The sequence below is a fragment of the Furipterus horrens genome, unplaced genomic scaffold (assembly GCF_987537825.1).
Source record: "Furipterus horrens unplaced genomic scaffold, mFurHor1.1.pri manual_scaffold_11, whole genome shotgun sequence".
Classification (NCBI taxonomy): Eukaryota; Metazoa; Chordata; class Mammalia; order Chiroptera; family Furipteridae; genus Furipterus; species Furipterus horrens.
Genome location: NW_028327181.1, coordinates 2903462 through 2926895, shown reverse-complemented (window position 1 = coordinate 2926895; position 23434 = coordinate 2903462). Strand labels below are relative to the sequence as shown.

General features: G+C 59.5%; 1 protein-coding gene across 1 annotated transcript; it reads right to left on the bottom strand.

The window, feature by feature from the left end:
- Positions 1 to 1479: 1479 nt before the first annotated feature.
- On the bottom strand, positions 1480 to 22351 carry VPS37B (VPS37B subunit of ESCRT-I). Its single transcript, XM_090291768.1, has 4 exons — positions 22208 to 22351; positions 3616 to 3787; positions 2463 to 2545; positions 1480 to 1987 (listed from the first exon to the last, which is right to left on the bottom strand). The coding sequence occupies exons 1-4, from the start codon at positions 22316 to 22318 to the stop codon at positions 1544 to 1546; spliced, it is 810 nt and encodes a 269-aa protein (XP_090147894.1). The 5' UTR covers positions 22319 to 22351; the 3' UTR covers positions 1480 to 1543.
- Between the last annotated feature and the right edge of the window lie 1083 nt (positions 22352 to 23434).

Here is a 23434-nt window from a genome sequence, read left to right as displayed (position 1 = left end):
TTCTCTCTTTATTAGAAAGGGTCCTACAGGGACACGACCGCAGCGCAGCCGTGGCCCCTGGGAGACGGCGAGGTGGCCCGGCAGCCCCCCACCACGCTGGGCCGCGCCTGTGCGGCAGCAGGGGTACCAGCTGGGCGGAGCTGCTCTTGAGGCTCACAGCACGCAGCAGGCCCCCGATTGGCATGGCCGGAAATCGTCCTATCCAGCTTTGTTTTCTTTAAAAACAGTTTCAAGACAGTAAGAGTTCAAGTCCAGGAGCAAAACTATGGAAAGGGGGTACAGAGGTGGGTGGCCTTGCCCATGGCCCGCTGGGACAGGCCCTGTCTGAGCTCGGCCTTGACTGTGTCACCTTGGCAGCAGCCAGCTGGGTGGGAAGTCGCAGGCCAGGGCCCGGAGTTCCACAGTTGAGCATCAGCCTGTCAACAGGTAGGTGGTGACTCCCCTGCCCTGGAATTCAGCACATGTGGCACCTCTAGAGGAGAACGCAGCAGGGCAGAAGAGCAGCCCAATGTGTTGGCACCCTCTCCCCCCGTGGGGCGAGCTCCCTCCTGCTAGAGTCCCTGTCCCCCCACCGTGCCCCGAGGCCCAGCCAGAGGCTGAGAGGACTGGCTGGGAGATTCCTGGGTCAGGACGGGTGGACTTTTCCTCCACCTGCCACGCAGCACTGCGCAGCAAGGCCAGAGCCACCGGGGGTAGCAGCCGCTGGTGACAGCCCCCCGCAGCCGGGGGCCTGCAGGGGGCGGTGGGCAACCCCTCGCCGGCACCAGGTGAAGCTAAGGCACACACCACGGGCCTGCAGGTCACAGGGGGACCACGCACGCTTGCGAGACAGGAAATTGCATCCACGTCACCTGCATTTCGATCTGCTCAGAACGATATGTACATTTTTATAAAGTTTCCCTGAATGGTATGTGTCAAAAAGTTTTCTCTCCCAATATAAAACAGGAAAATCACACATTGTAAAAATATTGGAGTATTTCTTCATAGAAACCCCGGGGCGGCTGCGGCGGGAGAGATGGGGGGCTGGGCACGCAGCTGCTGTGCAAAGTCCAGCTCAGCCCCGCCCCCCACCCCAGGCCTGGCCCTGGACGTGGCAGTGGGCCGAGTGCAAACCCTGCGTGTGGCTGGAAGGATCCAGGTCCGGGGAGGGCCCGCCCCCCACGGGCTCAGGAAGCACCTTCTGGGCCGGCCCACTTGGCCGACCCTCACGGGCTGGGACAGGCCGGGACAGGCCGGGACACAAACTGTCTTGGAAATAATGCAGAAACGAGCAGCCGTGCTAACTCAGTGAAGGAGGCTGTGAGTCTGAAGGGGAAGGGGGACCCCAAGGGGGAGGGGCCCCCAGACCCACGAGTTCACCAGCACAAGACTCGGAACCGCGCGGAGGTTACAAACCGGCTCAAGGCTGGGACCAGGCGGAGAGGCCGGTGCACACGCCGGCCCCACGCTCCTCCCCGAGCCTCAGCGCTGCTGCCAGACGCCGCCCTGCACGTGGGGGCCCGCAGGCCGGCGGCAGGGCGGGGGTCTCCCCGGCAAGGGCCCCTCACTGCAGGATGAAGCCTGGCTGGTGGGGCAGCCGAGGGGGGGGCCTCTGGGGGAGAGGTGGCGGGTACTGCGACACGAACTGCGCAGGGAATCCTTGCTGGGGGGAGAGGCCCACGCGGGGCGGCAGGGGCGGGCCCATGGCGGTGGTGAACGGCGTGGCTAAGCGTCCTGCGGGCACTGGGGGGGGGATGCGCCGGGGCAGCACGGAGGGCGGTCCGCTGGCCTCTGGGCTGGCGTAGGGCAGGGGGGCGGCGGGCACAGGCTCGGGCACCCTGGGCGGTGGCAGGGCCGGGGCCTGCGTGAGTCTCTGCCCCTTCAGCACCATCTCCTGCAGCTTCTCGACCTTGACCCTCCGCGTGTGGGCCAGCTTCCGCTGGCTCGGGTACGCGTCGATGAAGGCGTCTAGAGGAAGCTCTCCGTCGAGAAACTTCTCCGCCATGTTCTGGAAGAAGAGGAGACCCCAGTTACAGGCCCGGCCCAGCCCCCCCAGCAGACGCCAGCCCCCTCCCCTCCGGCAGCTCGCACTGCAGACCCTCCGCGCCGGCGCAGACCCCTCTCCTGACTCCTGCCTGTGCCCCCAACTGGCTGCGTCCTGACCCACGGGGTCGGGAGCACAGGGACCGGCTGGTGCCCGCAGGCCGATCACAGACTGCGCCCCCTGGCGTGGCCACAGCCACACCTGTCCCCGCCTGCGTGCCCACCCTCAGCAAGGCTGAGTGCTCGGCTGGCTGCGGCCCGCGCGGTGCCCACCCGCTGACCCGGAGCAGGTGGCGGCCCATCCACCAGCACCCGTGGGACCCTCGCTGAGTCAGTGTGGCGTGCACCCCTCACTTGAGACCCAGACGCCCCGCTGCTCCCCCAGACCCAGGGGCACCTGCCTCCCCGGAGGCACCGGGCGGGGACCCTGCTGGCTTTACCTCGGTGTCCTCCTCAGTCTTGGCTCCTTCGGCCTGAAGCAGGGCCAGCAGGGTCTCCAGGGAAGCGCTGCTGGGCTGGCTGTCTGCAGAAGTGGGGGTGGCGTGAGCAGGGCGCCCTCCCGCCCGCCCCGAAACCTCAGCGCCCCCTCCCTGCCCCCTCCCACGTCCCCTCCAACAGAGAGCACTCGAGCCACAGGGAAACTGGATCCCCTCGAGAGCCCCCCACCGCGAGGTGCCTCTCACACCAGAGCCCAGCCCAGGGTCCCCGCCTGTCCCCAGAGGGCTGCCAGTGGGCTGTGACACCGTCCCTGTGCCCTGGTACCTGGCGTGCACGTACGACCCGCAGGACCTGACTGACATGAGCCTAACCCCTGCCACCCCCAGGATCTCTGGGGACACTCCCGTGACCCCCGGCAGCCTCGCGCTGCCGCCACCACCAGAGTCCTGCTCCTCCTGCGTGACCCGCACTTCCTGGCTGTCACCGCTGTGCGCCCACCATTCCACAGTGGGCACTCCGACGGCCCCCGCGTCCGGCTACTATCACAGACAAAGCCTGGCTGGTGAATCTGCACACAGACGTCAACAGCCACATCCGCGGGGGACGTGCTGGGGGTGGGGGTTGAGGGGCAGGGCGCAGAGTCAGAGCGCGCGCCTCCCGCTCTGTAGGTGCGGCCGCGCGGCTCTCCCAAGGAGGTTTCACCAATTCACATTCCCCGTTGTGACCCGAGGCAGCAAGGGGACGCCACTCTGAGACGCCACTGTGACCCCATTAAGGGGACAGTTTTTAACCTCCTAACCTGCCTCCCTGAAACCCACCCGAGCTGCTCGGGGCTCACACGCAATGCCTCCTTCGCTCCACAGGGCTGCACCCTGCAGCGTGAGGCTAAAACCAGGTGTCCCGTCACCTCTGAGGGCCTAGCTGCACAGGACACCACGTGGTCGGAGGTCACGCGTCAGAAACCTGCCCGTTTCCGTGCTGCGTGGGGAAGGAGGAGACTGGAGACAGCCCCCCGGGTCATCCGTGCCTCCCGTGGCAGGACTCACGGGCTTGACTCGCTGTTTTCCGTAAGAACAGCGCTTTCCTGGGACGCCAGCCGCTTGAACACGTGCGCTTCCCTCAGCCCTGCTGGAAAGACCGCCCGAGGGAAGTTACCTAATTTGGCCTTCTTGAGCTGGTAGGCTTCAAAGAGCGCCTGCAGCTCCTGGTACTTCTGGGTCAGCCTCGCCTTCAGCGCGTCCAGCCGGGGCTGCAGCAGGAGGTTCCCCTCCGCCAGGCTCCGGTTGCTGGCCAGCGTCATTTCTTTGTTCAGCTGAACATTCTGGGTCTGCGAGGAACAGAGAGGAGAGGACGATGAGAGCCCCAGCGTGCTCGGTCCCCCGCCCCCAGGACCCCCAGCTGCTTCCAGTGCGCTGGGGCCCCGGGCCGGGCAGCGCTCCCACGACCCCAGCCCCTCTGATTTCTAGCCTGGATGCAGCTTCCAGTTCTTAAAGAGCAAAGCCACCTCCTTGCCAGTGAGCTCGTCTGGTGACCAGTGCGCTTCGCTGGTGGCACTGTGACCGGAACTCCTTACCATGCACAGGGGTGAACGGCTGGAAAGATTTCGGGCTAGATTTTTTTCACAGCCAGTTTCCCTGCTCCCGTGGAAGTGAGTCACTTATCCCAGAGGCGGACCAGCTGGCATAATGTCAACTCAGGGTTAGCAGCGGTCAGGCTTAGAGACCAGCACGAAGCCTGGGGACCGGGTGGGGTGGGGGAAGGTGGCTGTGCAGGGAGCCTGCTCTGCTCCCACTCACGCCCCCTGCAGCTCCTCCAGCCGGAGCCAGACCCCACGCGGGGGGGAGGGGGTCACCTGCCCCACAGGGGTTTCACTCTGTTCTCCCAGCGTGAGGGTCATCTGGGAGGTGAAGCCACCCGCCTGGCCCTCAGGGGTGAGGGGAGAATGGAAGATGACAAAAGTGGGCAAGAAGGACACTGGGACAAGAAAGCAAACACGGAGCAAGTGGCCCCTGCTGCTCCTGCTGCTTCCTGTCCACACACGCACGGCTGAGGGCTTCTCTGGGACAGCCCACCCCACGTGACCTGGCTCACCAGCCCTGAGGCTCAGCAGTGCACGGTCCCCGCGCTTTGCCCAGGTTTCCCTTCGGGTCCCCTCAACCTGTGCCCGGCATCTCGGGCGGCCCTGCGGGTCTTCCGTCCCCACCAGTCTACCTGCACAGCTACTTCCTTCCTCTCCCCAGTCCGAGGGCAGAGCCAGCCTGGCTGCGCTGCCTCCACGGCCCCCCTCAAGCCATGCCAACCGGAGGCTCCCAGCACACTCAGCGGCTCGTGTGCAGAGGCGCACACATGGGCACATGCACACGCATGCACACACATGCACACACGCACAACTCAGGGACGTAAGAGAACCAAGAGGAGGCCCGCGGACCCGCGCCTGCAGCTGGAGGCCCCGGCCGCCCAGCGGGCCCCTCGCGGACATACACTCTCCCACACACAGGTGAACGGGCGCCGACCCTAAAGCGTGGGCACAGCTTAGAGCGAATCTAGGACAAAGGGAGAAAACGAAGCCCCTGGCCCAACACCAGGAAACCGGTGCAGCCGGCTGCTGCCAGCGAGGAGAACTGGGGGCTGGGAAAGCCTCCTGTGAGGGGGGGCAGCAGGGGGCTCCCTCTGCACCCCCAGCTTCCACCACACGCTGTGTCCCGGGCCTTCCCTTCTGCTGCTGAGCGTTTCAAAGGCCGAACAGAAATGAGTGAGCCCCGGACAGCCGCTCTGGGAAGCAGGGAAGCACGTCCTCCAACACTGCACTTGCCGCCGCCCGGACCCCGCCCTGGGCACCTGCCCCAGAGCGGTGGGACCTGTGTCCCCGCGGCCCCCCGCGGCCCCGGCCTCACCCGTCACCGCCCCGCGCTGGAAGCAAGAGCTCGAGGTGTCCTCGGCAGGTGAACGCGGGGACTAAGGGTGCCGCTGCACACCGCGGGACGCCACTCAGCCGCGACCGAGAACTACTGACACGCGTGGCGACACATGTGAGGCTGAGCGAGGAAGCCAGCTCGGAGGTCACAGGCTGATTCCCGTCCGCGACCTTCTTCAGTGACAGGACGCAGAAACGGAGGCGGAGCGGGGCTCCGAGGGGGCAGCTGCAGGGTGCTGGCGGTGACACCCTGCCGTCCCCGGCCCCAGTGCCCGGGAGCCCGCCTCCTGCCTGTGAGCGTGGGCGTCACCTCTGGGGGCGCTGGTGAAGGGCGCGCACGACCGCCCTCTCCTGCTTCTCACGACGGCACGTGACCCTGCTGTCGCCCAGAGTCTCAGCTCTGAACACCCGCCGGGCCGTCTTCCTCCCGCTGGTCTCATCTGGCGGCGGGCAGGGGTTCAAGGCCACAGTCGGACGGCTCCTGCGCCCAGGCCGCGCTCTGACCGCCGGAACCGAGAGGGACGGGCGCGCTCCTCTCCTCCAGCGAACAGTCAGCGGACGCGGACCTGGCCTCCGAGGCCGGGGCTGGCCTGGTGCCACGGGCCGGGGCACCTGGAGAGCGAGCCCCACCCTACCCACCCCGCCTCGTCCTCGGAGGCTCCCGTCCAAGGGAGCAGCCGCCCTGGGTCACAGCACCCAGCTCTTGCCCGCCACTAATCGCAATTAGCATTTACTCTGCTCTCTTGCGCTCCGCCCCGTCTCCCCTGCAGGAATAGGAACACGCAGGCCACGCCCGAGGCCACGCCCACCCCAGGGGCCACGCCCCACCCCAGGAGGCCACGCCCACCCCAGGGGCCACGCCCCTAGCCCCCGCCACCCCGCAGCAGGGGTCTACGGAATGACTCAGACAGGCCCCCCCAGGCCCCCGAAGCCATAACTCGAGGCCAGGTCTGGCAGATAAGGTGGGAAGCAAAATGTGGAGTAAAAAAACAAAAAAAGCTGAGTCTGTTGCGTAATAAATACCCCAAACCATTTACACAACAGATGGGCTCCCTTAATAAAGCCCTTTGAGACTGAGCCCAGGGAGCGGGGTGTCCCACCCTGGACGGGAGGGTAATTCCAGAAGGGTGCTCTCCCCGGAAGCCTCAGGCGGAGGCAGCACTGTGAGGGCGCGCGCCCCCAAGGCTGGGCACAGGGCTGCCTGGTGTTCATGCTCCTTTACACTGTCAGCTGTATGTCACAGTCACCTGCGGGGCACAGAGCCGCCGATCACACCTCCGGTGCTCAGAGCAACCGGAGGCCCAGGCCTGGGTGTTCGTTCCAGGCTTCCCTAAGCACTACCGCCTCACAGTTCGGCCATAAAACTCATGTGCAGGTGCCTCTGGTTCTCACAGGGTCTGGTCAGGTCGGAATCACCTCTCCACGCACTAGCAAGTCCCAGCAGAGGGTCCCACAAGGAAGCTCCAAAGGCAGTTCGCCTGCATGAAGATGAAGGCAAGGCCTCCAGCCAGCAACAGAGGCCAAGCAGGACCCGACCGGGGCCACCGGGCTAGCTGCGCTTCTTCAGATCCTTTGTCTATTCGTGTGTTTACGTAAAAAAAGATCAGCAAATTCTAAGTGGCCGCCCAGACCACAGCCCAGCCCTCTCCAGGGACGTGTGTGAGAGCCGGTGGGGCTTCTGCTTTTAAGCATCTCCAAAGCTTTTCCAGCCCCCGGCCCCGAGCACACCTCTGCTGCTGAGACGCTTTCCTCCTCCGTGTTCCTTCCACGGCTCCTGACGGGGAACGGGGGAGGAAGCGACCAGCACAGGTGAGCTGGTGGGGCAGGTGAGCCGGGGGCTGGCCTGGGGGACAGCACACACCGCTCAGAAAGGCCCACGTGGCAGCTGCTCTGGGCGACACACAGCCCGACCCGCACCGCCCACGCCGGTGACTCTGGCCTCGACGCCCGCGACGGGTCTGCTCAGCGGGTCTGAGACTCGGGACGAGGCCGCCGCGTCCTGGGAGCCACTGCGCGGAGCCAGCAGCCGTCTGAAACTGAGAACAGCGTCGCCAGCCTTTGATGGTTCTCACGATCCTCCTCTTTAACCAGAGAGGAATCTTTTCAGGAAATACTCTCTCTGTGGTGAGGACACATTCTTATCAGCGTGCTCAGTTTCACTTCAGTTTCCCTTTCTGCTCATAACTGGAGAAAAATGAGACGTAGGAGGGCAGCGCCCACCTCGGCACGACTTCTGCCCCGATCAGCGCATCTGGCAGGCCTTCGCCGTCAGTGATGGTGACCTTGGCCTGCGTGACCTTTCTACTTTCCCCTCTGCTTGTGTTTAGGTGCTTGATTTACTATGAAAAGTGTGTACAAATTTACAGAAAAATTCTTTTCCATTAAAAAAGCCTGTTTGGTATGAGTAAGCGCCAGAGGGCAGAGGCTCTAGGGAAACAAGGTGCCTTTGTTTTAGAAAAGAAAACAAGGTATTTTATACAGACATGTCCAGACAGGAACGGCACGAGCCCTCCCCTCGGGATGCCCACATCAGCAAAGGACGACCGAGTCGCGCAGGGTGCACTCTGACCTCAGATGCACAAGGCGTTATTTGTCTACTTATTTGGGTTGGGCGAGTGGGGCAGGAAATAAAGGTGGTCAAACAGAAAACAGACATTAACTCCTCCGCGAGTGGCACACGCAATAGTTACAAATGAGACCCTTGGGGACGGGAAGGACACCTGCGGACACGGTGGTGTTTTCCAAAGCAGATGCCTCTGCATCGGGAAACTCTGGCTCCAGCCGGCCAGTCTGGCTCCTCCAGCTCTGATTGGGATTGTACCTTTTAGACACCGTGGCGGCAAACAGCCCCATTTCCAAACTAAAACCCTGCTGTGCGCAGAGCAGTCCCTCACTCCCCCCGCCCCCCCGGCGCTGTAATGTCCTCGTCACAGTCAAGTGAATGACGTCATTGAGTAAGGTGGGTGGATTTCAACAAATACGTGGAAATTCTTGATGGTGCAGTCAATCCTTTAAATGCTCAGAATCCAGTAACCCTGGGCAGCAGGGTTGCATGGCTTAGGATGAAAACATGGGGGACATCCCCCACCCCACAGCCCCCCACGGAGTTGCACGCCGTCCCACCCATGTGATGGCCGGGCGCCCCCGAGGCATGGCCTTACTAGGGCAGAACTCACATGCCACCCCATCCAACCCCGGCCGGGCAGCTCAGATGGTTAGAGCATCATCCCAACACGTCAATGCTGCGGGTTCGATCCCTGGTCAGGGCACATAAAGGAAGCAACCAATGAATGTATCAACATGTGGAACAACAAATTGATGCTTTTCTCTCCCTCCCCCGCCTCAAATCAATAAATAAGATTTAAAGGGGGGGGGGTGTTGAGGCATCGTATGTGCTGTCTCAGGGAGGGCAGGCAGTGGAGACGGAAGTGAACAGGAGACAAAGGAGACAGAATCACAGCAGCTCCCGATGGAGCGGCCCCTCTCCTGGGAGTGACAGTGTGCTTGTAGTGGGCTGAATGGTGCTGCCCCGAAAAGATGTGTCCACGTTCTCACGCCTGAAACTTGGGAACGTGACCTTATGTAGAAAAGGGTCCTTGTGGATGCGATTAAGTTAAGGGTCTGAGATCAGGAGATCCTCCTGGAATATCTGAAGGCCTTATAAGCAGACAGACCCAGAGGCAGCCACGTGAAGTCAGAGACCCAGGGAAGGAGGGAGAGGGAGGGAGACAGAGGGCGAGAAGCATCGCCCCCAGCCGGGGGCCTGGCCTGCAGCCCAGACGTGTGCCCTGACCTGGAATCAACTCCGCGACCTTTCTGTTTGCAGGAAAATGCCCAGCCCACTGAGCCATACGGGTAAGGGCTGAAGATTATCTTCTTTAAATGTTTACCATAAATTGCTAAACAATAACATCAAAGATGGATGCTCATCATTAAAACCCCCAGCTGCTGACTGGGACACCATGTGCACTCCTATGCGACACCCTGCTGGACACGGCAGGGACAACGGCTGGGAAGGGAACAGGAAAGGGAGAGGCTCAGATGCCGTCAGTGGCCGCCCTAAGCGAACTCCCCAGGACAGCAGAGGCGGCCCACACGCAGAGGCACATGCGTGGCGGCGATGCCCGGGGCCGGCGCTGGCTTCCTGCAGCCCCGCGCTCGCCGGGGACATCCAGCCCTGCCCTCGGACGGCAGTGCAGAACGGGAGAGGCCGCTCGGGTGAGGACGGCCTCAACGCCACCACGACGTACACGTGTTTGGAGAACCACCACCTTCCGCACCTCGGCTAAAGCTCCAGCAGGCACGACACGGTCAGACGCAGCGGTTCGTTCTCGTTCGTTTGCTCAAGAAACACCCACAACGCGCCTCCACGTGCCCCGCTCCAGGGAGGCGCAGGCAGGACGCCGCTGGTCCTCGCCACCACCGCACCCACGGGCCAACTGCGGGGGCGGCGTTCACCCGGCTCGGCGGCCGCCACCCCGACACAGGCTGCATTTGCTCTGCAGACAAAAGGCCCAGAAGGAAGAGGGGGACAGACAACACATGTGGCTGGGGAGAGCTGGGCAAGGTCGCTGCTGGGGAGAGAAAACACCCACGTTCCAGCGGCCCGGCCGACGGTTCCGGAGCACCCACTGCATGCTCAGCCTTGCGCCAAGGCCACCTGCTCTTCACGCACGACCTCCACGTGACCACCCTCTCAGGGGGTGGGGCACACCTGTCCGCACTTTGCTCAGGAAGGAGGAAGGGCAATCTTAGGGAGGTTTAGGAGACCACCAAAGTCACAAGCGCTGGAGCGTCCCCGGGGCCAGGACACCGAGCGCGAGACATTCTGTCTCAAAGGGCTTCAGGTATAAACGGTGCCAGAAAAGCTGCTCCCCACCGTGTACAACCCAGGCTCCTCCCGCTTCAGTTCCGTCTGAGCGCGTTCCCAACAGGACGCCCAGCCCAGGGGACGCAGAACGTGTGCCAGGGCGCCCTCCTCCCCGGGCCAGCAGCCAGCGGCTCCCGGTGCTGCTCCGTCTGCACCGCCCACTCTCCCCTGAAGGGCTGGGACGGGAGCTCAGACGCCACACCACTCAGCCCTGGAAACTGTGACCCGCACCTGCCATGGCTGAGAAGCATGGTTCGAACCACAGTGCCATAATCACACTTCCTAAAATTAACAATAATTCTTTAATTTCATCTTCTGCAGGTGTGGGCTTGAATTCTTCCATAAAGAGTTTTCTGCCTCCTGTTTCAGTACCCGAAATCGTTTCTGCAGGAAAAGCAGGATAAATGTTTGATTCCGCCCATCCCTCCTCTTTTTAACCCACGTTTAGAAGACCAAGTTAATGGTCAGGCAACCTCTAAAAATAGCCAACCAGCTTTTGGGGGTGTATCATTAGGAATGGAGTTTTATTCTTTGTGGGTTTCAGTCCGTTGCAGTGACTCATTTCTCTGATGCTCGAAGTGTCCATGACCAGAGGGGACACTTCCGCTCGGCCTGCCGTGGACGCCCTGGGCTGACCGCTGCCTGCGGTCAGTGGGGCAGCCCCGGCCCCTCCAGGGCTCTGCCGCCCCCAGCCAGGCCCTTCTCAGAGAAACACTGGTTCCTTCTGACGGTGCCATTTTCCTCCCCAGGTACAGCTGGTTAAATGGAAAGTCCTCTGCAACACAAGATGAAGAGGAAACAAATCACGGCTTCCACTCTGCTCTGCCGGAAGAAAGTCTTGGGCTGCATTAAGCCTGGGATCACAGCAAGCTTACGGATTAGGGGACAAAGCGCCTAGCTGGTTGGCCTCACCCCCTCTCATTGTTCTGCACTTGCCCTAGCTCACCCATTATTTCAGGGTCAACTTCTCCAAAGTCACGTGGAACATGAGTTTGGCCTTGAACGGGCGCCCTCCGTTCCGTGGTGACAGACGTGTGTCATGGTGGCCGTCGATGAAGGCAGGCTCCCCCGGGCAGGCTGTGCTGCGAGGCTAAGGCCCTGGGGCTGCGGGGGCCACAGGCACAGCCCACGTGCTTAGTTCCAGCCAAGTATTCTGTGAGTTTTAATGAAAAAACCTTACTGCTGCGGAGTTGGACTGTTTAACAAGTTAGCAAAATTAAAGGTCTGCAAATACAAAATGCAGAAAAATGCAGAATGTGATGAAATTGCCCTAAAATACAACCACCTCGTGGGCTGTGTGAAGCCACCCCCAAGGCGGCAGGAAAGAAATGTACCAGCTGCTCATCCAATCTTCCACCAGGACCGCCCACGCAGCAGAGCGCGCACACCGGGTGGATGGGACCTGCGGTTTCTGACGAAGACCCAGAAATCCTTCTGGCTGCGGCAGAACCGGCTGCCTGGGGGTGCAGGCTGGACTGCTGCTCCACGCGGGGGGTGGGGGGGTCCTCACGTCGTAAATCAGCAGGTGACTCACTGCCGGGGCAAGGGACCGCACACAGGCAGAGGGCCGGGCACCGGAGAGGACCCAGCGGGCCAGGGGACTCCCAGTCTGGGACCTTCTGCTTCGGGCAGAACAACACACCAGGTGTTTTCCTTGTTTCTTCCCAGAAGACTTATTTCCTAAGATTCGGAGAAAACAACCCAAGCTCTCCCCCTTCATGGATGCATTGGGTTGGCCAAAAAGTCTATATGTTTTTTCCATAAAAGACACATTTTTCATTTTCACCCATAACTTTATTGGTCTGGCTATTTTGAGTATGTTGGCTGTCTCCTGCTATTGGCTTCTAGTGGGTCCCTACCCAGGGGGCTGCTAAACACCTTCCAACGCATAAGACAGCCCCACAGCACAGAATTATTTTGCCAAAATGTCAGTAGTGCCAGGGACTTTGCAGACCACCTTTGACACGTTCGATCAGTCACAGCACCTTCTCCACACACTGCACAGGTCTTTTATTTGCGGTTCAGCTGCGTGTTTACCTTTCCTGAAATAATAAAGCATAAAACACCGAAAACGCTGCGTGTCTTCTTCCATATTAAATATGGAACGGCTGCACAAAAATTCACCAGTTTTTATGTCTTTTTTTAATGCACGCTGATATGACAACTATCACAATACAGTCTAACAAAATTGTTTTGAATGAAGTTAAAACTAAGTGCTGCTAGAGCCATTCTATAGAAGAAACTAAACAAACTCTTTGGCCAACCCAATATGTAGCTATGGTGTCAATAATAAAGAAATGTGATAGGTGTGACGGTTCTGATACCTGTCCCTTGCTGTAGATTTTACTAGGGAAGTATCACTGGCCTCCTAAGACCTGGGCTCCGGCTGGAGGAGGGGCAGAAGTGGGATGGGGCACCAGAACTGGTCAGGTGGGGACTGCCTTTGTCCCCAGTCTCCTTACAGGGAGAGTCCCTCCCACTGGGCCCCGCCCTGGTCCTACCGAACCCCAATCCCGGCAGGGGAGCCAGGGAAGCCCCAGAGGGCCCTCACTCCCTGTGGTCAGAACCAGTTAGCTGCTGCCTAACCGCGCAGTTTGGTTAAAGCAGTAAATCTGCCCACTTCTTCCTGTAAGGCGAAGGTCTTTTCTTAAGAGAAAGGGTCCACTAGCTCGAGTCTCAAAGTTTTTACGTCCAGACCACATCCTCTCATGAGAAGAACTAAGAGACACTGGATAAGCAAGATGAGCAGAATCCTCCTGGAATACTCCGGTTTCCCCCAACCCAGGTGTGCCTATCACCAGCACGTTTTCCTCTGGCGCACCACCTCCTGGGCTCTTCACGAAGCCGGGGTTTACGCTTTTCTCTCTGCACTCGGGACGCAGTGGCCACCACAGACCACTGACCAAGAGCATTTCATTGCTGTTGCAATCAAACCGGAACGACCAGGTCTGGGAGCAAACATGTTTGACTCCGGGCGGAGACGCAGCTGCCCAGTGGGAGCAGAAGTGCCTGCCAGCCAGTCCTGGCCACGGGGCGCCATGCCAGCATTTCAGGAAGGGCACGGCCAGGGCCAGTCCCCACCCCGCTAGGCAAGTGCAGGGAGGCCAGTCAATGGCTTCTCTGGTCACCTTAAAACCCAGTCCCTCCTCCCCGCCCTCCAAGAGAGCCGCCTCACGGGAGACAGAATTTTCAGAATTCCCCAACTCTGCTCTTCTTAGTAGAAGCTTCTGGCCGGGACCAGCAGCCGAAGCGTCCGTTTGTGAATAAGAGCCTCGGGCCCCTTCCTCCCTCCACTGCCTTTCACCACAAGTTACAGGAAGCCACGGTCGAACATCCTGGGATAGTCTTTACCCAGGTGCAGAGAGGAAGACACCTACCCAGACGGAGCCTGGGTGTATCCTGAAGACTCTATCTCCTGACAATTTTGCTTTTACTTTTAAAATGCATCATGACATTAAGTTTCCAACACCTGACTCAAGAATTCATTTGAACAGATAAAATTCACTCTCACATGACTAAAATTATTCATCTCCTATTCAATACGAGAAAATGCTATTTCAGTAATGAACTTTTTTAAGTCTGTGGCTAAATAAAGGGATTGATCAAAGGAGAACCAGCCGTTCTACTTAAATTTCATAACCAACAAACCCATCTAATTATATCTGATGCAGGATATTAGATGTCCTAACTAAAAGCAGTGGCTGGATACTTAAGACTTAATCACTCAAAAAAATTAAGTGTTGATATTTTACTAGATTTATGTTCAACAATATTAATAGAATATAATCTATAAAAGCAAAAGGAGCAGCTGAATATCCAATAATAAGGGAATGGTCACATAAATTAAGACATAACCACAGGATGAAATAATCTTACCATGGGACTGTTAAAAATATCATCAAAGAATATTCTGATTAAAAAAAATGTCCAGAATATTCTGATAAGAAAATGCCAAGTGTAACAGAAAACCAACGGAACACTGTATACACGGAATGATCCCGTGGGGAAAAACAGAAAGAAAACGTATAAAATGTCTGTGAACAGTCTTTATCGCTGGGTGGTGGTAATTACATGTGATTATACATTTTTTCTCTACAGTTTTCTGCATTTAAATTTTTTCTACAATAAACATGTTAGAAAAAGGTTCCTTTTAAAGGTTTGATCAGTTGGGATCAGAAATGAAAAATACTACATATTTTCCTGTCTTCTTAATTAGAGAAACGGGGGACACCAGACGGTCATTATGCACATCCAGGAGCTCCTGTGACAAACCCGTGCCCGTGGGCTACGGAAGCAGGTGGCCCCGCTTCTCCCCTGGGGCAGCGCTTGCTGAAGGGCGCCCCAGGGACCCGGCCCCTGGAGTGCTGTGGCCTCTGCGCCCTGCCCCTCCGGCAGTGCCAACCGAACAAAGCAAGACCCAGCAAAGCCCTGCACCGAACCCCTCATTTCCTAAACTGATCCACCATGGAGCCCCATTACCGTGACCCCCATTTACATCCGCAGAGCGAGGGCTCTAAGGGAAACCTGACCCTAAGCATCGCCACACACGGTGTCAACAGTTCACAAGCATTCCCATTTAATCTGCGTAACAACCCGGAAAGAGGAGATTATAATACTCCCGTTTCACTTTATTTATTGACTTTAGAGAGAGAGAGAGAGAGAGAGGGAGGGGGGATGGGAGAGGGGAGAGAGAAAGAAACATTGCTTTGCTTTTAAAGATTTTATTTATTTTGTTTTTAGAGAAAAGGGAAGGGCGGGAGAGAAACATCCATGGGCAAGAGATCGGTTACTTCTCGCAGGCCCCCAACCCAGGCCTGTGCCCTGACTGGGAATTGAACCAGTGACCTTTCAGTTCACAGGCCGGTGATCAACCCACGGAGCCACGCCAGCCAGAGTGAAACACTGACTTGTTGTTTCACTCATCTATGCATCACTGGCTGAGTCTCGTATGTGCCCTGACCGGGGATTGAACCCACAATCGTGGTGCATCGGGGCACCGCTCTAACCACCTGAGCTACCGGCCAGGCCTGTATCAGTCCCATTTTAAAGACGAGGAAACTGACACTTCAGAAGGTCAGTTTGTGTCCAGCTTCCTAGCAACCCTATCCTATCTTAACCACGAGGCTTACTAGGTGATCTCTCTTTTGTGCAGCTTTGTATACATTTTACCTCCGCTTTCCTATCATGTATTTCCTGGTGGTGGTATCAGCCCCACCAGTTCTTCCCCACACCCTCGAAAACTCTGCCACCGACAGACGCACCACATGACCAAGTGCGCTACTGGAACAGAGTGCAAGGCCGGGCCCGCTGTGCAGTGCGCACGGTGGCAGCCGTCCCAGTCAGCCGCTGGGCCGCCCAAGGACCTTTTTATCCGTCGTTTTTCAGCCTTGCCACCAATCCGCTGGCCTTCTGGTCTGCCCCCTCCACCCGTCCTCCCGCTGGCTGCCTGCATCATCGCTATAAACTGCATCCCTAGCTCAGGTCCTCTGACTGGCCGGCCAAACCCAAGCTCCTGCCGGAGGCACGAGGCCACCTGGTCTGTGCCTTCCTCTCCGGCCTGGTCCGCCCCCTCCCGTCCCTGTCCCTGCAGCCAGGTCTGTAACAGGCCCGTGGGTGCGTGCTCTCCCTGCGGCCCACCCCCTGCCCGGAAGCCCCCTCCCTCCTCACCTGCGTGACTCACCCTCTGAATCCCAGCTCCTGAGTCATCTGCAGGAAACGCTCCCTGGGGTCGCCCCGCCCACCAAGGCCGGCTGGGTCTCCCTCCCGCTAGGGTGTGTGCCGGCACTGAGTCTCACACCATCGCAAAGGACGGAAGCCACGTGGCTTAGCTGTTTCACGTCCCACATCCCCCAGCTGCTGTGCAAGGCTGGGTGAGCGAAGAGGTGCCCTCAGCCTCCCAGCCGGCGCGCTGTGACTGCTGTCCAGTGGCTCTGTCCCTCCACCACCCAGCCCTGGCTACGGACCTGGGTGCAGCCTCCAGGTGCCCTCGGCTAACCTTGGCGAGAACAAGAGATCTGATTGGAAAGAACATTAAATACAGGCCACTGCTTGTAGCAACACAAACTATTCCAATATCTGCTTTTCATGTCAACCTCCTGGCCCAGAAGTGGACGCTCCCCACGACTGCATGAGAATCGCTTTAAAAGCTTTCCCTCGACGACTGCAGTGTCGCCTGGAGACAACCACGCTGCCTCGGCCTGTCCACTCCACGCTTCCCGATGGAGACACCCCACAGAGAACGCTCCCGTCTTTGTACCGTCAGGAAAGGCAGTTTTCCCGAATGACGAAGGAATGCGGAACACCCCCAGAGCCGAGGAAGGACGCAGACCACCAGGACTCTGATGGCGGGGTTCTGAAGTCCGCGGTGGCTGTCCTCACAAACAGCCCCGTGCGCCGCGCACCGGCCACCATCCCCGTAGCAGCATCCTGCCGCAAATACTGCACTAAAAGCCAAAGAAACCACCAGGCTGGCTGAGCCCGGGAGCCCCCCCAACACCGCACGTGACCCGCGGGACTCACACAGCCCGGGTTCCTCTTTCCAGCGACTGAGGGAGCACGAGCAGTAGAACAGGATGTCGGCCTGTGTGCAGGAGGCCACTGCGTTTGTCTCTGCCCTCAGGGGGCCCTCTCTCCTTCTCCCACCCCGATGGCTCTCAGGGACCTTTCACACTTACACTCCCCCTGACTGCAACAGTCACTTAAAGAAAGCGGCCCCCCACTCTGGCCACCCCAGCTCCGAACGGCACTTCCCCCCGCCCGCCGTCCGTCCGTCCATCCCACACAGCCAGGCTGGCGCGGCCTCGGCGGCCCCTCTCCGGCTCACTCCCACCTGAGGCCCGGCTGTCTCCCCGCCACGCACTCAGCAGCACTCCCCGGGCACATCCTGGGCGCAGGGACAGAGCAGACGCGTCCCCAACTAGGCTGGGACTCGGAAGGACAAGGACTTACGCAACGTGTAGCCAGTGCCATGGGAGGGTCACACAAAGAGGCGAAGGGACCAAGTGTGGGTGACTGAGGAGGCAAGGCGAGCAGGGGAGGCGGGGCTGCCAAGGTGGCTCCGGTGGGTGGGCAGGAGGGGACGACTCCACAGGGACACGCAGCTGGCCTGCCTCTCCCCTCCAGAACCCAAGCCTCCCACCTCCACCCCGCACCCCGCTCCCGCCTGGCCTCCCTGAACCTCCCCGTGCCAACTCAGCCCACGCGGCTGCCCGGCCACCCTCCTATGGGGCTCCTCTGCTCCAAAGTCACGGAGACTCGCCGCCGCCAAACTAACCGCCGCCGAGCCCACAGCCGGCACGCGGCCCCTGCGAGCTCCCTTCCCTCCTCGCGAGCACGTCCGATCTGGTGAAAGTGGACGGTAACTCACGAGTCATAAAACCTGTCCCGTGCTTTCCTGTCCTGTGCCTGCGCCCACGTGGCCTCTTCCTCCGGATCCCCGGCTCTCGCCTGTCACAACCCTCCTGAGAGAGAAACAGCCGGCCCCGAGGGCGGGGCCCGTGCTCAGAAGGGCGCAAAGGCCCCGGGAGCCGCTGGCCAGGGCAGCTGGGCGGCAGGACGGCCCCCCTCACTCTCTTGTACACGGTGGGCGGGGTACTGGGGTCCCGCCCCGAAGTACAACCCGGGGCGCTGCCTCCTTCGCGTCTCCGTCTTTACAACGCCTGGCACGGCCGCGCTCCAGCTGAGGGGCTGGAACAAATCTTGAAATGGCAGCAAATACACTGGGCCTTTCCACTTCAGCAATGACAGGTAATGACAAGCATCTACTGGGTGCTCGCTCCGGGCCGTGGTACCATGCGGAGCATCTCACATACGCATCTCATCGAAGCCCCGTGACAACCCTCTGAGGTAGGTCGCTGTTTACTGTCCCCTTTATTTTCAACGAGGATCCTGACCTTGGAGAGGCTGAAGGGCCACACCGCTGGCATCAGAGGTCAGTTCTGCCCTCTCCCACCCCCACTGTACTTCTCATCAATGCAGAAGTGGGGAGCAATTAAATAAATGGTCAGATTTCATCTAAGCCTGTCAAACAATTTTGAAAATCTCTCACTAAAGAAATGGAGTGGCCTCTGCTGATAGCTGCCTCTAGGCGACGGACGTCCCATCCTCCCCTGAGGTTCCCCTCGGCCACACAAGAACCCTGAAAGGTAGGCAGGGCTACCACCCAACCTGACAGGGGAGGGACCGAAGCCCAGAGTTTAGAGCTGACATGAGGTTACATAACTCTCCTGATACTCGCTTAGAAAAAGACAAACTCAGTCCTGGCTGGTGGCTCAGTGGGTTGAAGCATCGTCTTGTCCACCAAAAGGCTGTGGGTTCGATCCCCAGTCGGGGCACATGCCTAGGCTGTGGGTTCGATCCCTGGTTGGGGTCATTATGGGAAGCAACTGATCCATGTTTCTCTCTCACATTGATGTCTCTCTCTTTCTCTGCCTCTTCCTCTCTCTTTAAAATCAATAAACATATCCTCGGGTAAGGATTAAAAAACAAAAGTAAAAAAAGATAAAATTTTAAAAAATCAAATTTCAGAAGACATCTCAGGCAGAGTAAATTTTTACTTGAGTTAAAGGAACAGGTCCGTGGAAGAGACGATGTAACCCTAACAGGGGAAGCCCTACAACAGGACAGGAACAAACGCCGGCCGCAACTGCGGGAAGAGTTCAAACCTCAGGTCCTACACACCGGCGGCCCCAACGTTCCTCCCGGGTCAGTCCGTTTCAATGAGCCACATGTGACAGTCACACAGGAGCCGGGCCACCCACCCCCCCAGCCCCCCAGAACACACCTGGGGGAAGGGAACAGCTCCTTCCAGACCAGTCTCTGCTCTCCACACACACACAGTCCGTGCTTCCGACCCTCGGCGTGTGGCGTGTGGCGTGTGGCGTTTTCACCTGCCGCAGGACGAGAGGTCCCGGATTTGAATTCTTAGCACCCACCCATCAGCATTTCCCCGAGAAGCACCTGGGGAGAAGCGACCCCACAGGCCACTGTCGCTGCCCCATCCCCTGAGCAACGGTCCCTTTTAAGGGAGTGCCCTGCACGTCCGACGGGGTTAGTGTGGACCCAGAGAGGCGCATTCCACTGCCATGTAAAAATAACTTCAAATAAAAATAAAGATGTGTGCATAGGAAACGTCACCCCACGCAAAAGGGAAGAACGTAAGAGGCAGGGACGAGCGGCCGGATGGACAGGACAGAGCAGGAGGAACACACAGGCTGGGAAAACGCGCGTGTCCACAGCGCAGACGTGATGTGAGCGCCCCGAGCGGCACTACAGCTCACACCCCAATTAGAACACCCCAGTATGGCAGGGTGCCCACTGCATTTAAACCGAACAGTGACTGCCTTCAAAGCCCGGCCACACTTCCCAGTGGCCACAAAACATCCCCTCGGGCCTGAAGAAGCCTTACTCTGCAATTTAAAACACTCCCCTCTGCCAATTTAAAAAAAAAAAAAAGCCTTTGGTTCAGGTTGAGCTTCCGAGCTGTAAAAGGCCCGGTCCATGTACCGCCTGGTGCTACACCTACCAAGACGCTTCAGCCTTTCAACCACAGAAAGGTAAAACGCCTCGTAGGCGAACGGCAAGCAAAAATTTACTTAAAATTCTTGACGTTAGACCCTGTTAACTTGCCAGGATGGTCTGCTCCTAACGGCTGCCCGTGAGCTTTCTAAAGAGACCCACAAATGGGCACTAAAGACCGCAATCACGCTGCTGCGCACCGACCCTCCGCCGTGCAAGCGCCTAACGGGCGCCATCTCCTGTGACCCACGCGGCAGCTCCGTGGGGTAGAAATGGTCCCGTTATCCTTCTCCAGCAGGCGCTTGCGCGGTGACGTGCCTCCCTGCCATCGCCCAGCTGGGAAGCGGCCAAGCCAGCCGGGCTGCCTGAGTCCAGAGCCCGAATGTGCATTCCCACCGCAGCACAGACGTTCCCTTTGGGCAAGGGCGGGCAGTTCACAAAGCGTTTGCGTCTACCCTGTCTCACAACCGCCCCCAGGGAGGCCGACGCCGGGACGCTAGCCGCCGGGCGGAACAACCGCGGCCGGGACATCGGTTGCCACGGTACGCCCGTCTGTTCCTGCAGAAACGCGCTGCACGTGACAAGGGCGACAGGATTGGCTAAGCGTGACCGTGGCTGGGTGAGCTGCCTGGCTAAGGTATTCTGGTCTTCGCGTTGCTTCCTTGTTTTATTTAAAAGCACTGCACCCTGAACAACACGCCGTGGCTAAGTTATGAACTTGAACTATGTGGATTAGTCAAGTGGAGTCAGCCAGTTCCCCTTATTTGTATAGGATACTCTGGTATGAAGGTCACCTTTACTTACACACACACACACACACACACACACACACCAGGAACCCTGCCAGATTAATTTGCCTTCCCCTTTGAAGAGTAATCTCCAGTGTCTTCGGCAGCGGCAACAAGTGAGGCCCTTAACAGCCCGTCAGCAGAATCACTGGCCTCCACAATCTTCCCTCCGCTAAAAGGCAGCGTATTTCTATTCAGGTTCCACCAATATAACTGCAGCGCTTGTGTTCCACACGAGACAAATATACCTATCGTTTTACTATTACACTAGGAAGTCGCCTGCTGGCAATCCACAAACGGTCTCCCGGCAACTGAAAGGCAGAGAAACGGAGCAAAGATTTTCTTTCTTTGGAGACATGAAACTCTCATTCAGCCGAGAAAGATGGATTTTGTCACTTATTACTCTGTGAACTGGAAAGAGCCACATGGAGACCAGAGGGGGTACATTGCATCTCAGAGCCACGCTGTGTGTGCCAACTTACAAGGCAGTGAATACAAGGGGTGTATTAATGGAAAGACTGATACCATCTTACTACAGTGGCCTCTCTGTAGCCCCGGACAATGATCTGTTGAGGGTTTTCCAGGGATTCTGAATGTGCAACCTCCAGACAAGCCCCCTTCTGAAGGGAGCTGGCTCGGGGCTGAACAAATCCCTCTCCGGAAAGAAAGCCAAAAGCCCCCACCCAGCCCCAGGCTCCTGGGTGAGAGGCCGGCTCAGCACGCCCGCCGGCGTGGGAAGACTCAGACTTCAGAGACAAAGGAGGAGGAGTGGGAGGTGGGCCGCAGAGCTGGGATCAGCCCGGGGCCACCTGCCTGGCCCAGACCCAGACCCACAGGATCAGAAGTTTGGAGACAGTTCAAAAGGCTGGGGACGGGGAGAAGGAAGCGCCCACTGCAAAGGCACAGGGGTGACTGGCCACTGGGGAGCCCGGGAACGCTGCCATCCAGGAGGTGGGGGTGGGCTGTCAGCTCCAGGACATCTCCTGGGGAGGGGGCGCGGAGCACGCCCCGTAAGGCAAAGCCACCCTCTGCTAGAATTCCCCCCGATTCCCTCTTCCCCCGACGGAAGGCAGCTCTCGTGGAGAAAGGATCCTGCCACCACCCTCAGCCCACCCACGCCCCGGGGATAACTCTGTTAGGGCCGTTTCCCGATGAGGACAAACCCCAGGGGGCCCCTCTGGTTCCGGGGACCCCTCATACACGGACCCCTCGCCGGTGGTACTGGCCTCAAGGCACCCCTACCTCCGAGATCCCTTCCCGACCCTGAAGCCCATCTCAGAACTGCACCCCAGACTCAGCTACAGACACTCAGGCCCCCAAACCCATCCCCGGACCCCCCAGATTCTCTCCTACAGCTCATACCCAGCTAGTTCACTCAGCCCCTCAAAACCTGTGCTCAGAGCCCACTAACTGCCCCCATCTCCCTGTGTCCCTCAACCTTCTCCCTGAGCCCCCCCAAATCTCTGCCCAGAGCGAGCCCTCGGCGCCCTCAGTCCGGTCTGCCGCCCCTCACCCTCGACCACGGTCCCCCTCGGCCCCCAAGCGCCGTCTCGGGGCGCTCGAGCCCGGCGCGGCCCGCGCCCGGGTCCCCGCAGCCCGCGCCCGCCGCGGCCCCCACAGCCCGCGGGAGGCTCCTCCGCCGGCGCGGCCCCCGCTCACCTCCTCCATCTTCTGCACCATCTCCGCCAGCTGCCCGTCGTCCTCCAGCAGGTCGTTCAGCTGCACCAGCGACAGCCCTGCGAACCGGGCTTCGCCCCCGGCGCCCGCCATCCCCGCGTCCCGGCCGCCGCCCGCCGACTCCGCCGCTGCCGCCGCTCGGGCCGCCTGCCTCCGCCGACCGGAAGGGCCGCCCTCGAGGCCCGCCCCCCGCGGGGGGGCACGTGACGCCAGCCCTCGGCGTGACGTCATCGCAGGGTGGGCGGAGCCCATCGACCACCCGGAGGGACGCGGGCGCCGGCGGGTCTCGGCAAAGGCTGGGGGCTTCTAAGGGACGGGAAAGGGGCTTGGGACGGGCTCGGGACGGAGCGAGTGGCGGTGATGATGTCACTGAGGCACAGGGCGTGCGCCATGATGTCATAGAGCCTCTTCCTCGAGGACAAGGAAGTCCGGGTGCGGAGAAAGCGCGCAGAGGGCGGGAGTGGCTACTGCCGCCTGGCCCCCGGGGGCCCCGGGAGGGCCCTCACGGTCCCCGGAACTATGGGACTGCCAGGCCTTTCGCTTAACAAATATCGATTGAGACCCGCGCGTGGACCAGGCGTTGGGTTTCGAACCAGAGAGAAAGGACGCCTGCCCCGTGGAGCTGACAGACGGACAGGAGAAGCGGACAAGTAAAAGCGTTACAAACCGGGCGACGTCAGAGGGAAATGCGTGCTGAAGTAAGAGGCCAAGAGGGCGCCCGGTCTGTGGGGCTCAGCTGGTCGAGTGTCGTCCTGCAAAGCGAGAGGCCGGAAGGCCGTAAGTTCGATTCCCGGTCGGGGCACAGGCCTGGGTTGCAGGCCAGGTCCCCGGTTGGGGGCGTGAGAGGCGACCGATGGATGTTTCTCTTTCACATCCATGTTTCTCTCTCTCCCTTCCCCTCTCTCTAAAAATAAAATCTTAAAAGAAAAAAAAAAAGGTTAAGAGGGAAGACTTTCTTTCAGAGAGTAGTAAAAGATGGCCCCCTCCGAGCAGGGGACGTCGGAGCAGAGGTCACGGACCAGAACGGGGGAAACGGCCACCATTCCTGGAAGAAGCCAGAGGCCCGAGTAAGGACGAGCCCGGGCTCGGCCCATTCGGGCACCGGGCAGAGGGCCCGGACGGCTGCATCCTGAGCCAAGACCCGTGCCCGCGGCCCTGTGCGCCCACTCAGAGGAAGACGCCTGGACACTTGGGTGGGCCAGCCTGTGC

Excerpts from the sequence above, each read along its gene's own strand:
- VPS37B (XM_090291768.1), bottom strand. The coding sequence starts at position 22,318 with ATGGCGGGCGCCGGGGGCGAAGCCCGGTTCGCAGGGCTGTCGCTGGTG. Across the intron at positions 3,788-22,207 it reads TGGTGCAGAAGATGGAGGAG|ACCCAGAATGTTCAGCTGAA; the intron begins GTGAGCGGGGGC and ends TGTTCCTCGCAG. Across the intron at positions 1,988-2,462 it reads AGACTGAGGAGGACACCGAG|AACATGGCGGAGAAGTTTCT; the intron begins GTAAAGCCAGCA and ends CTCTTCTTCCAG.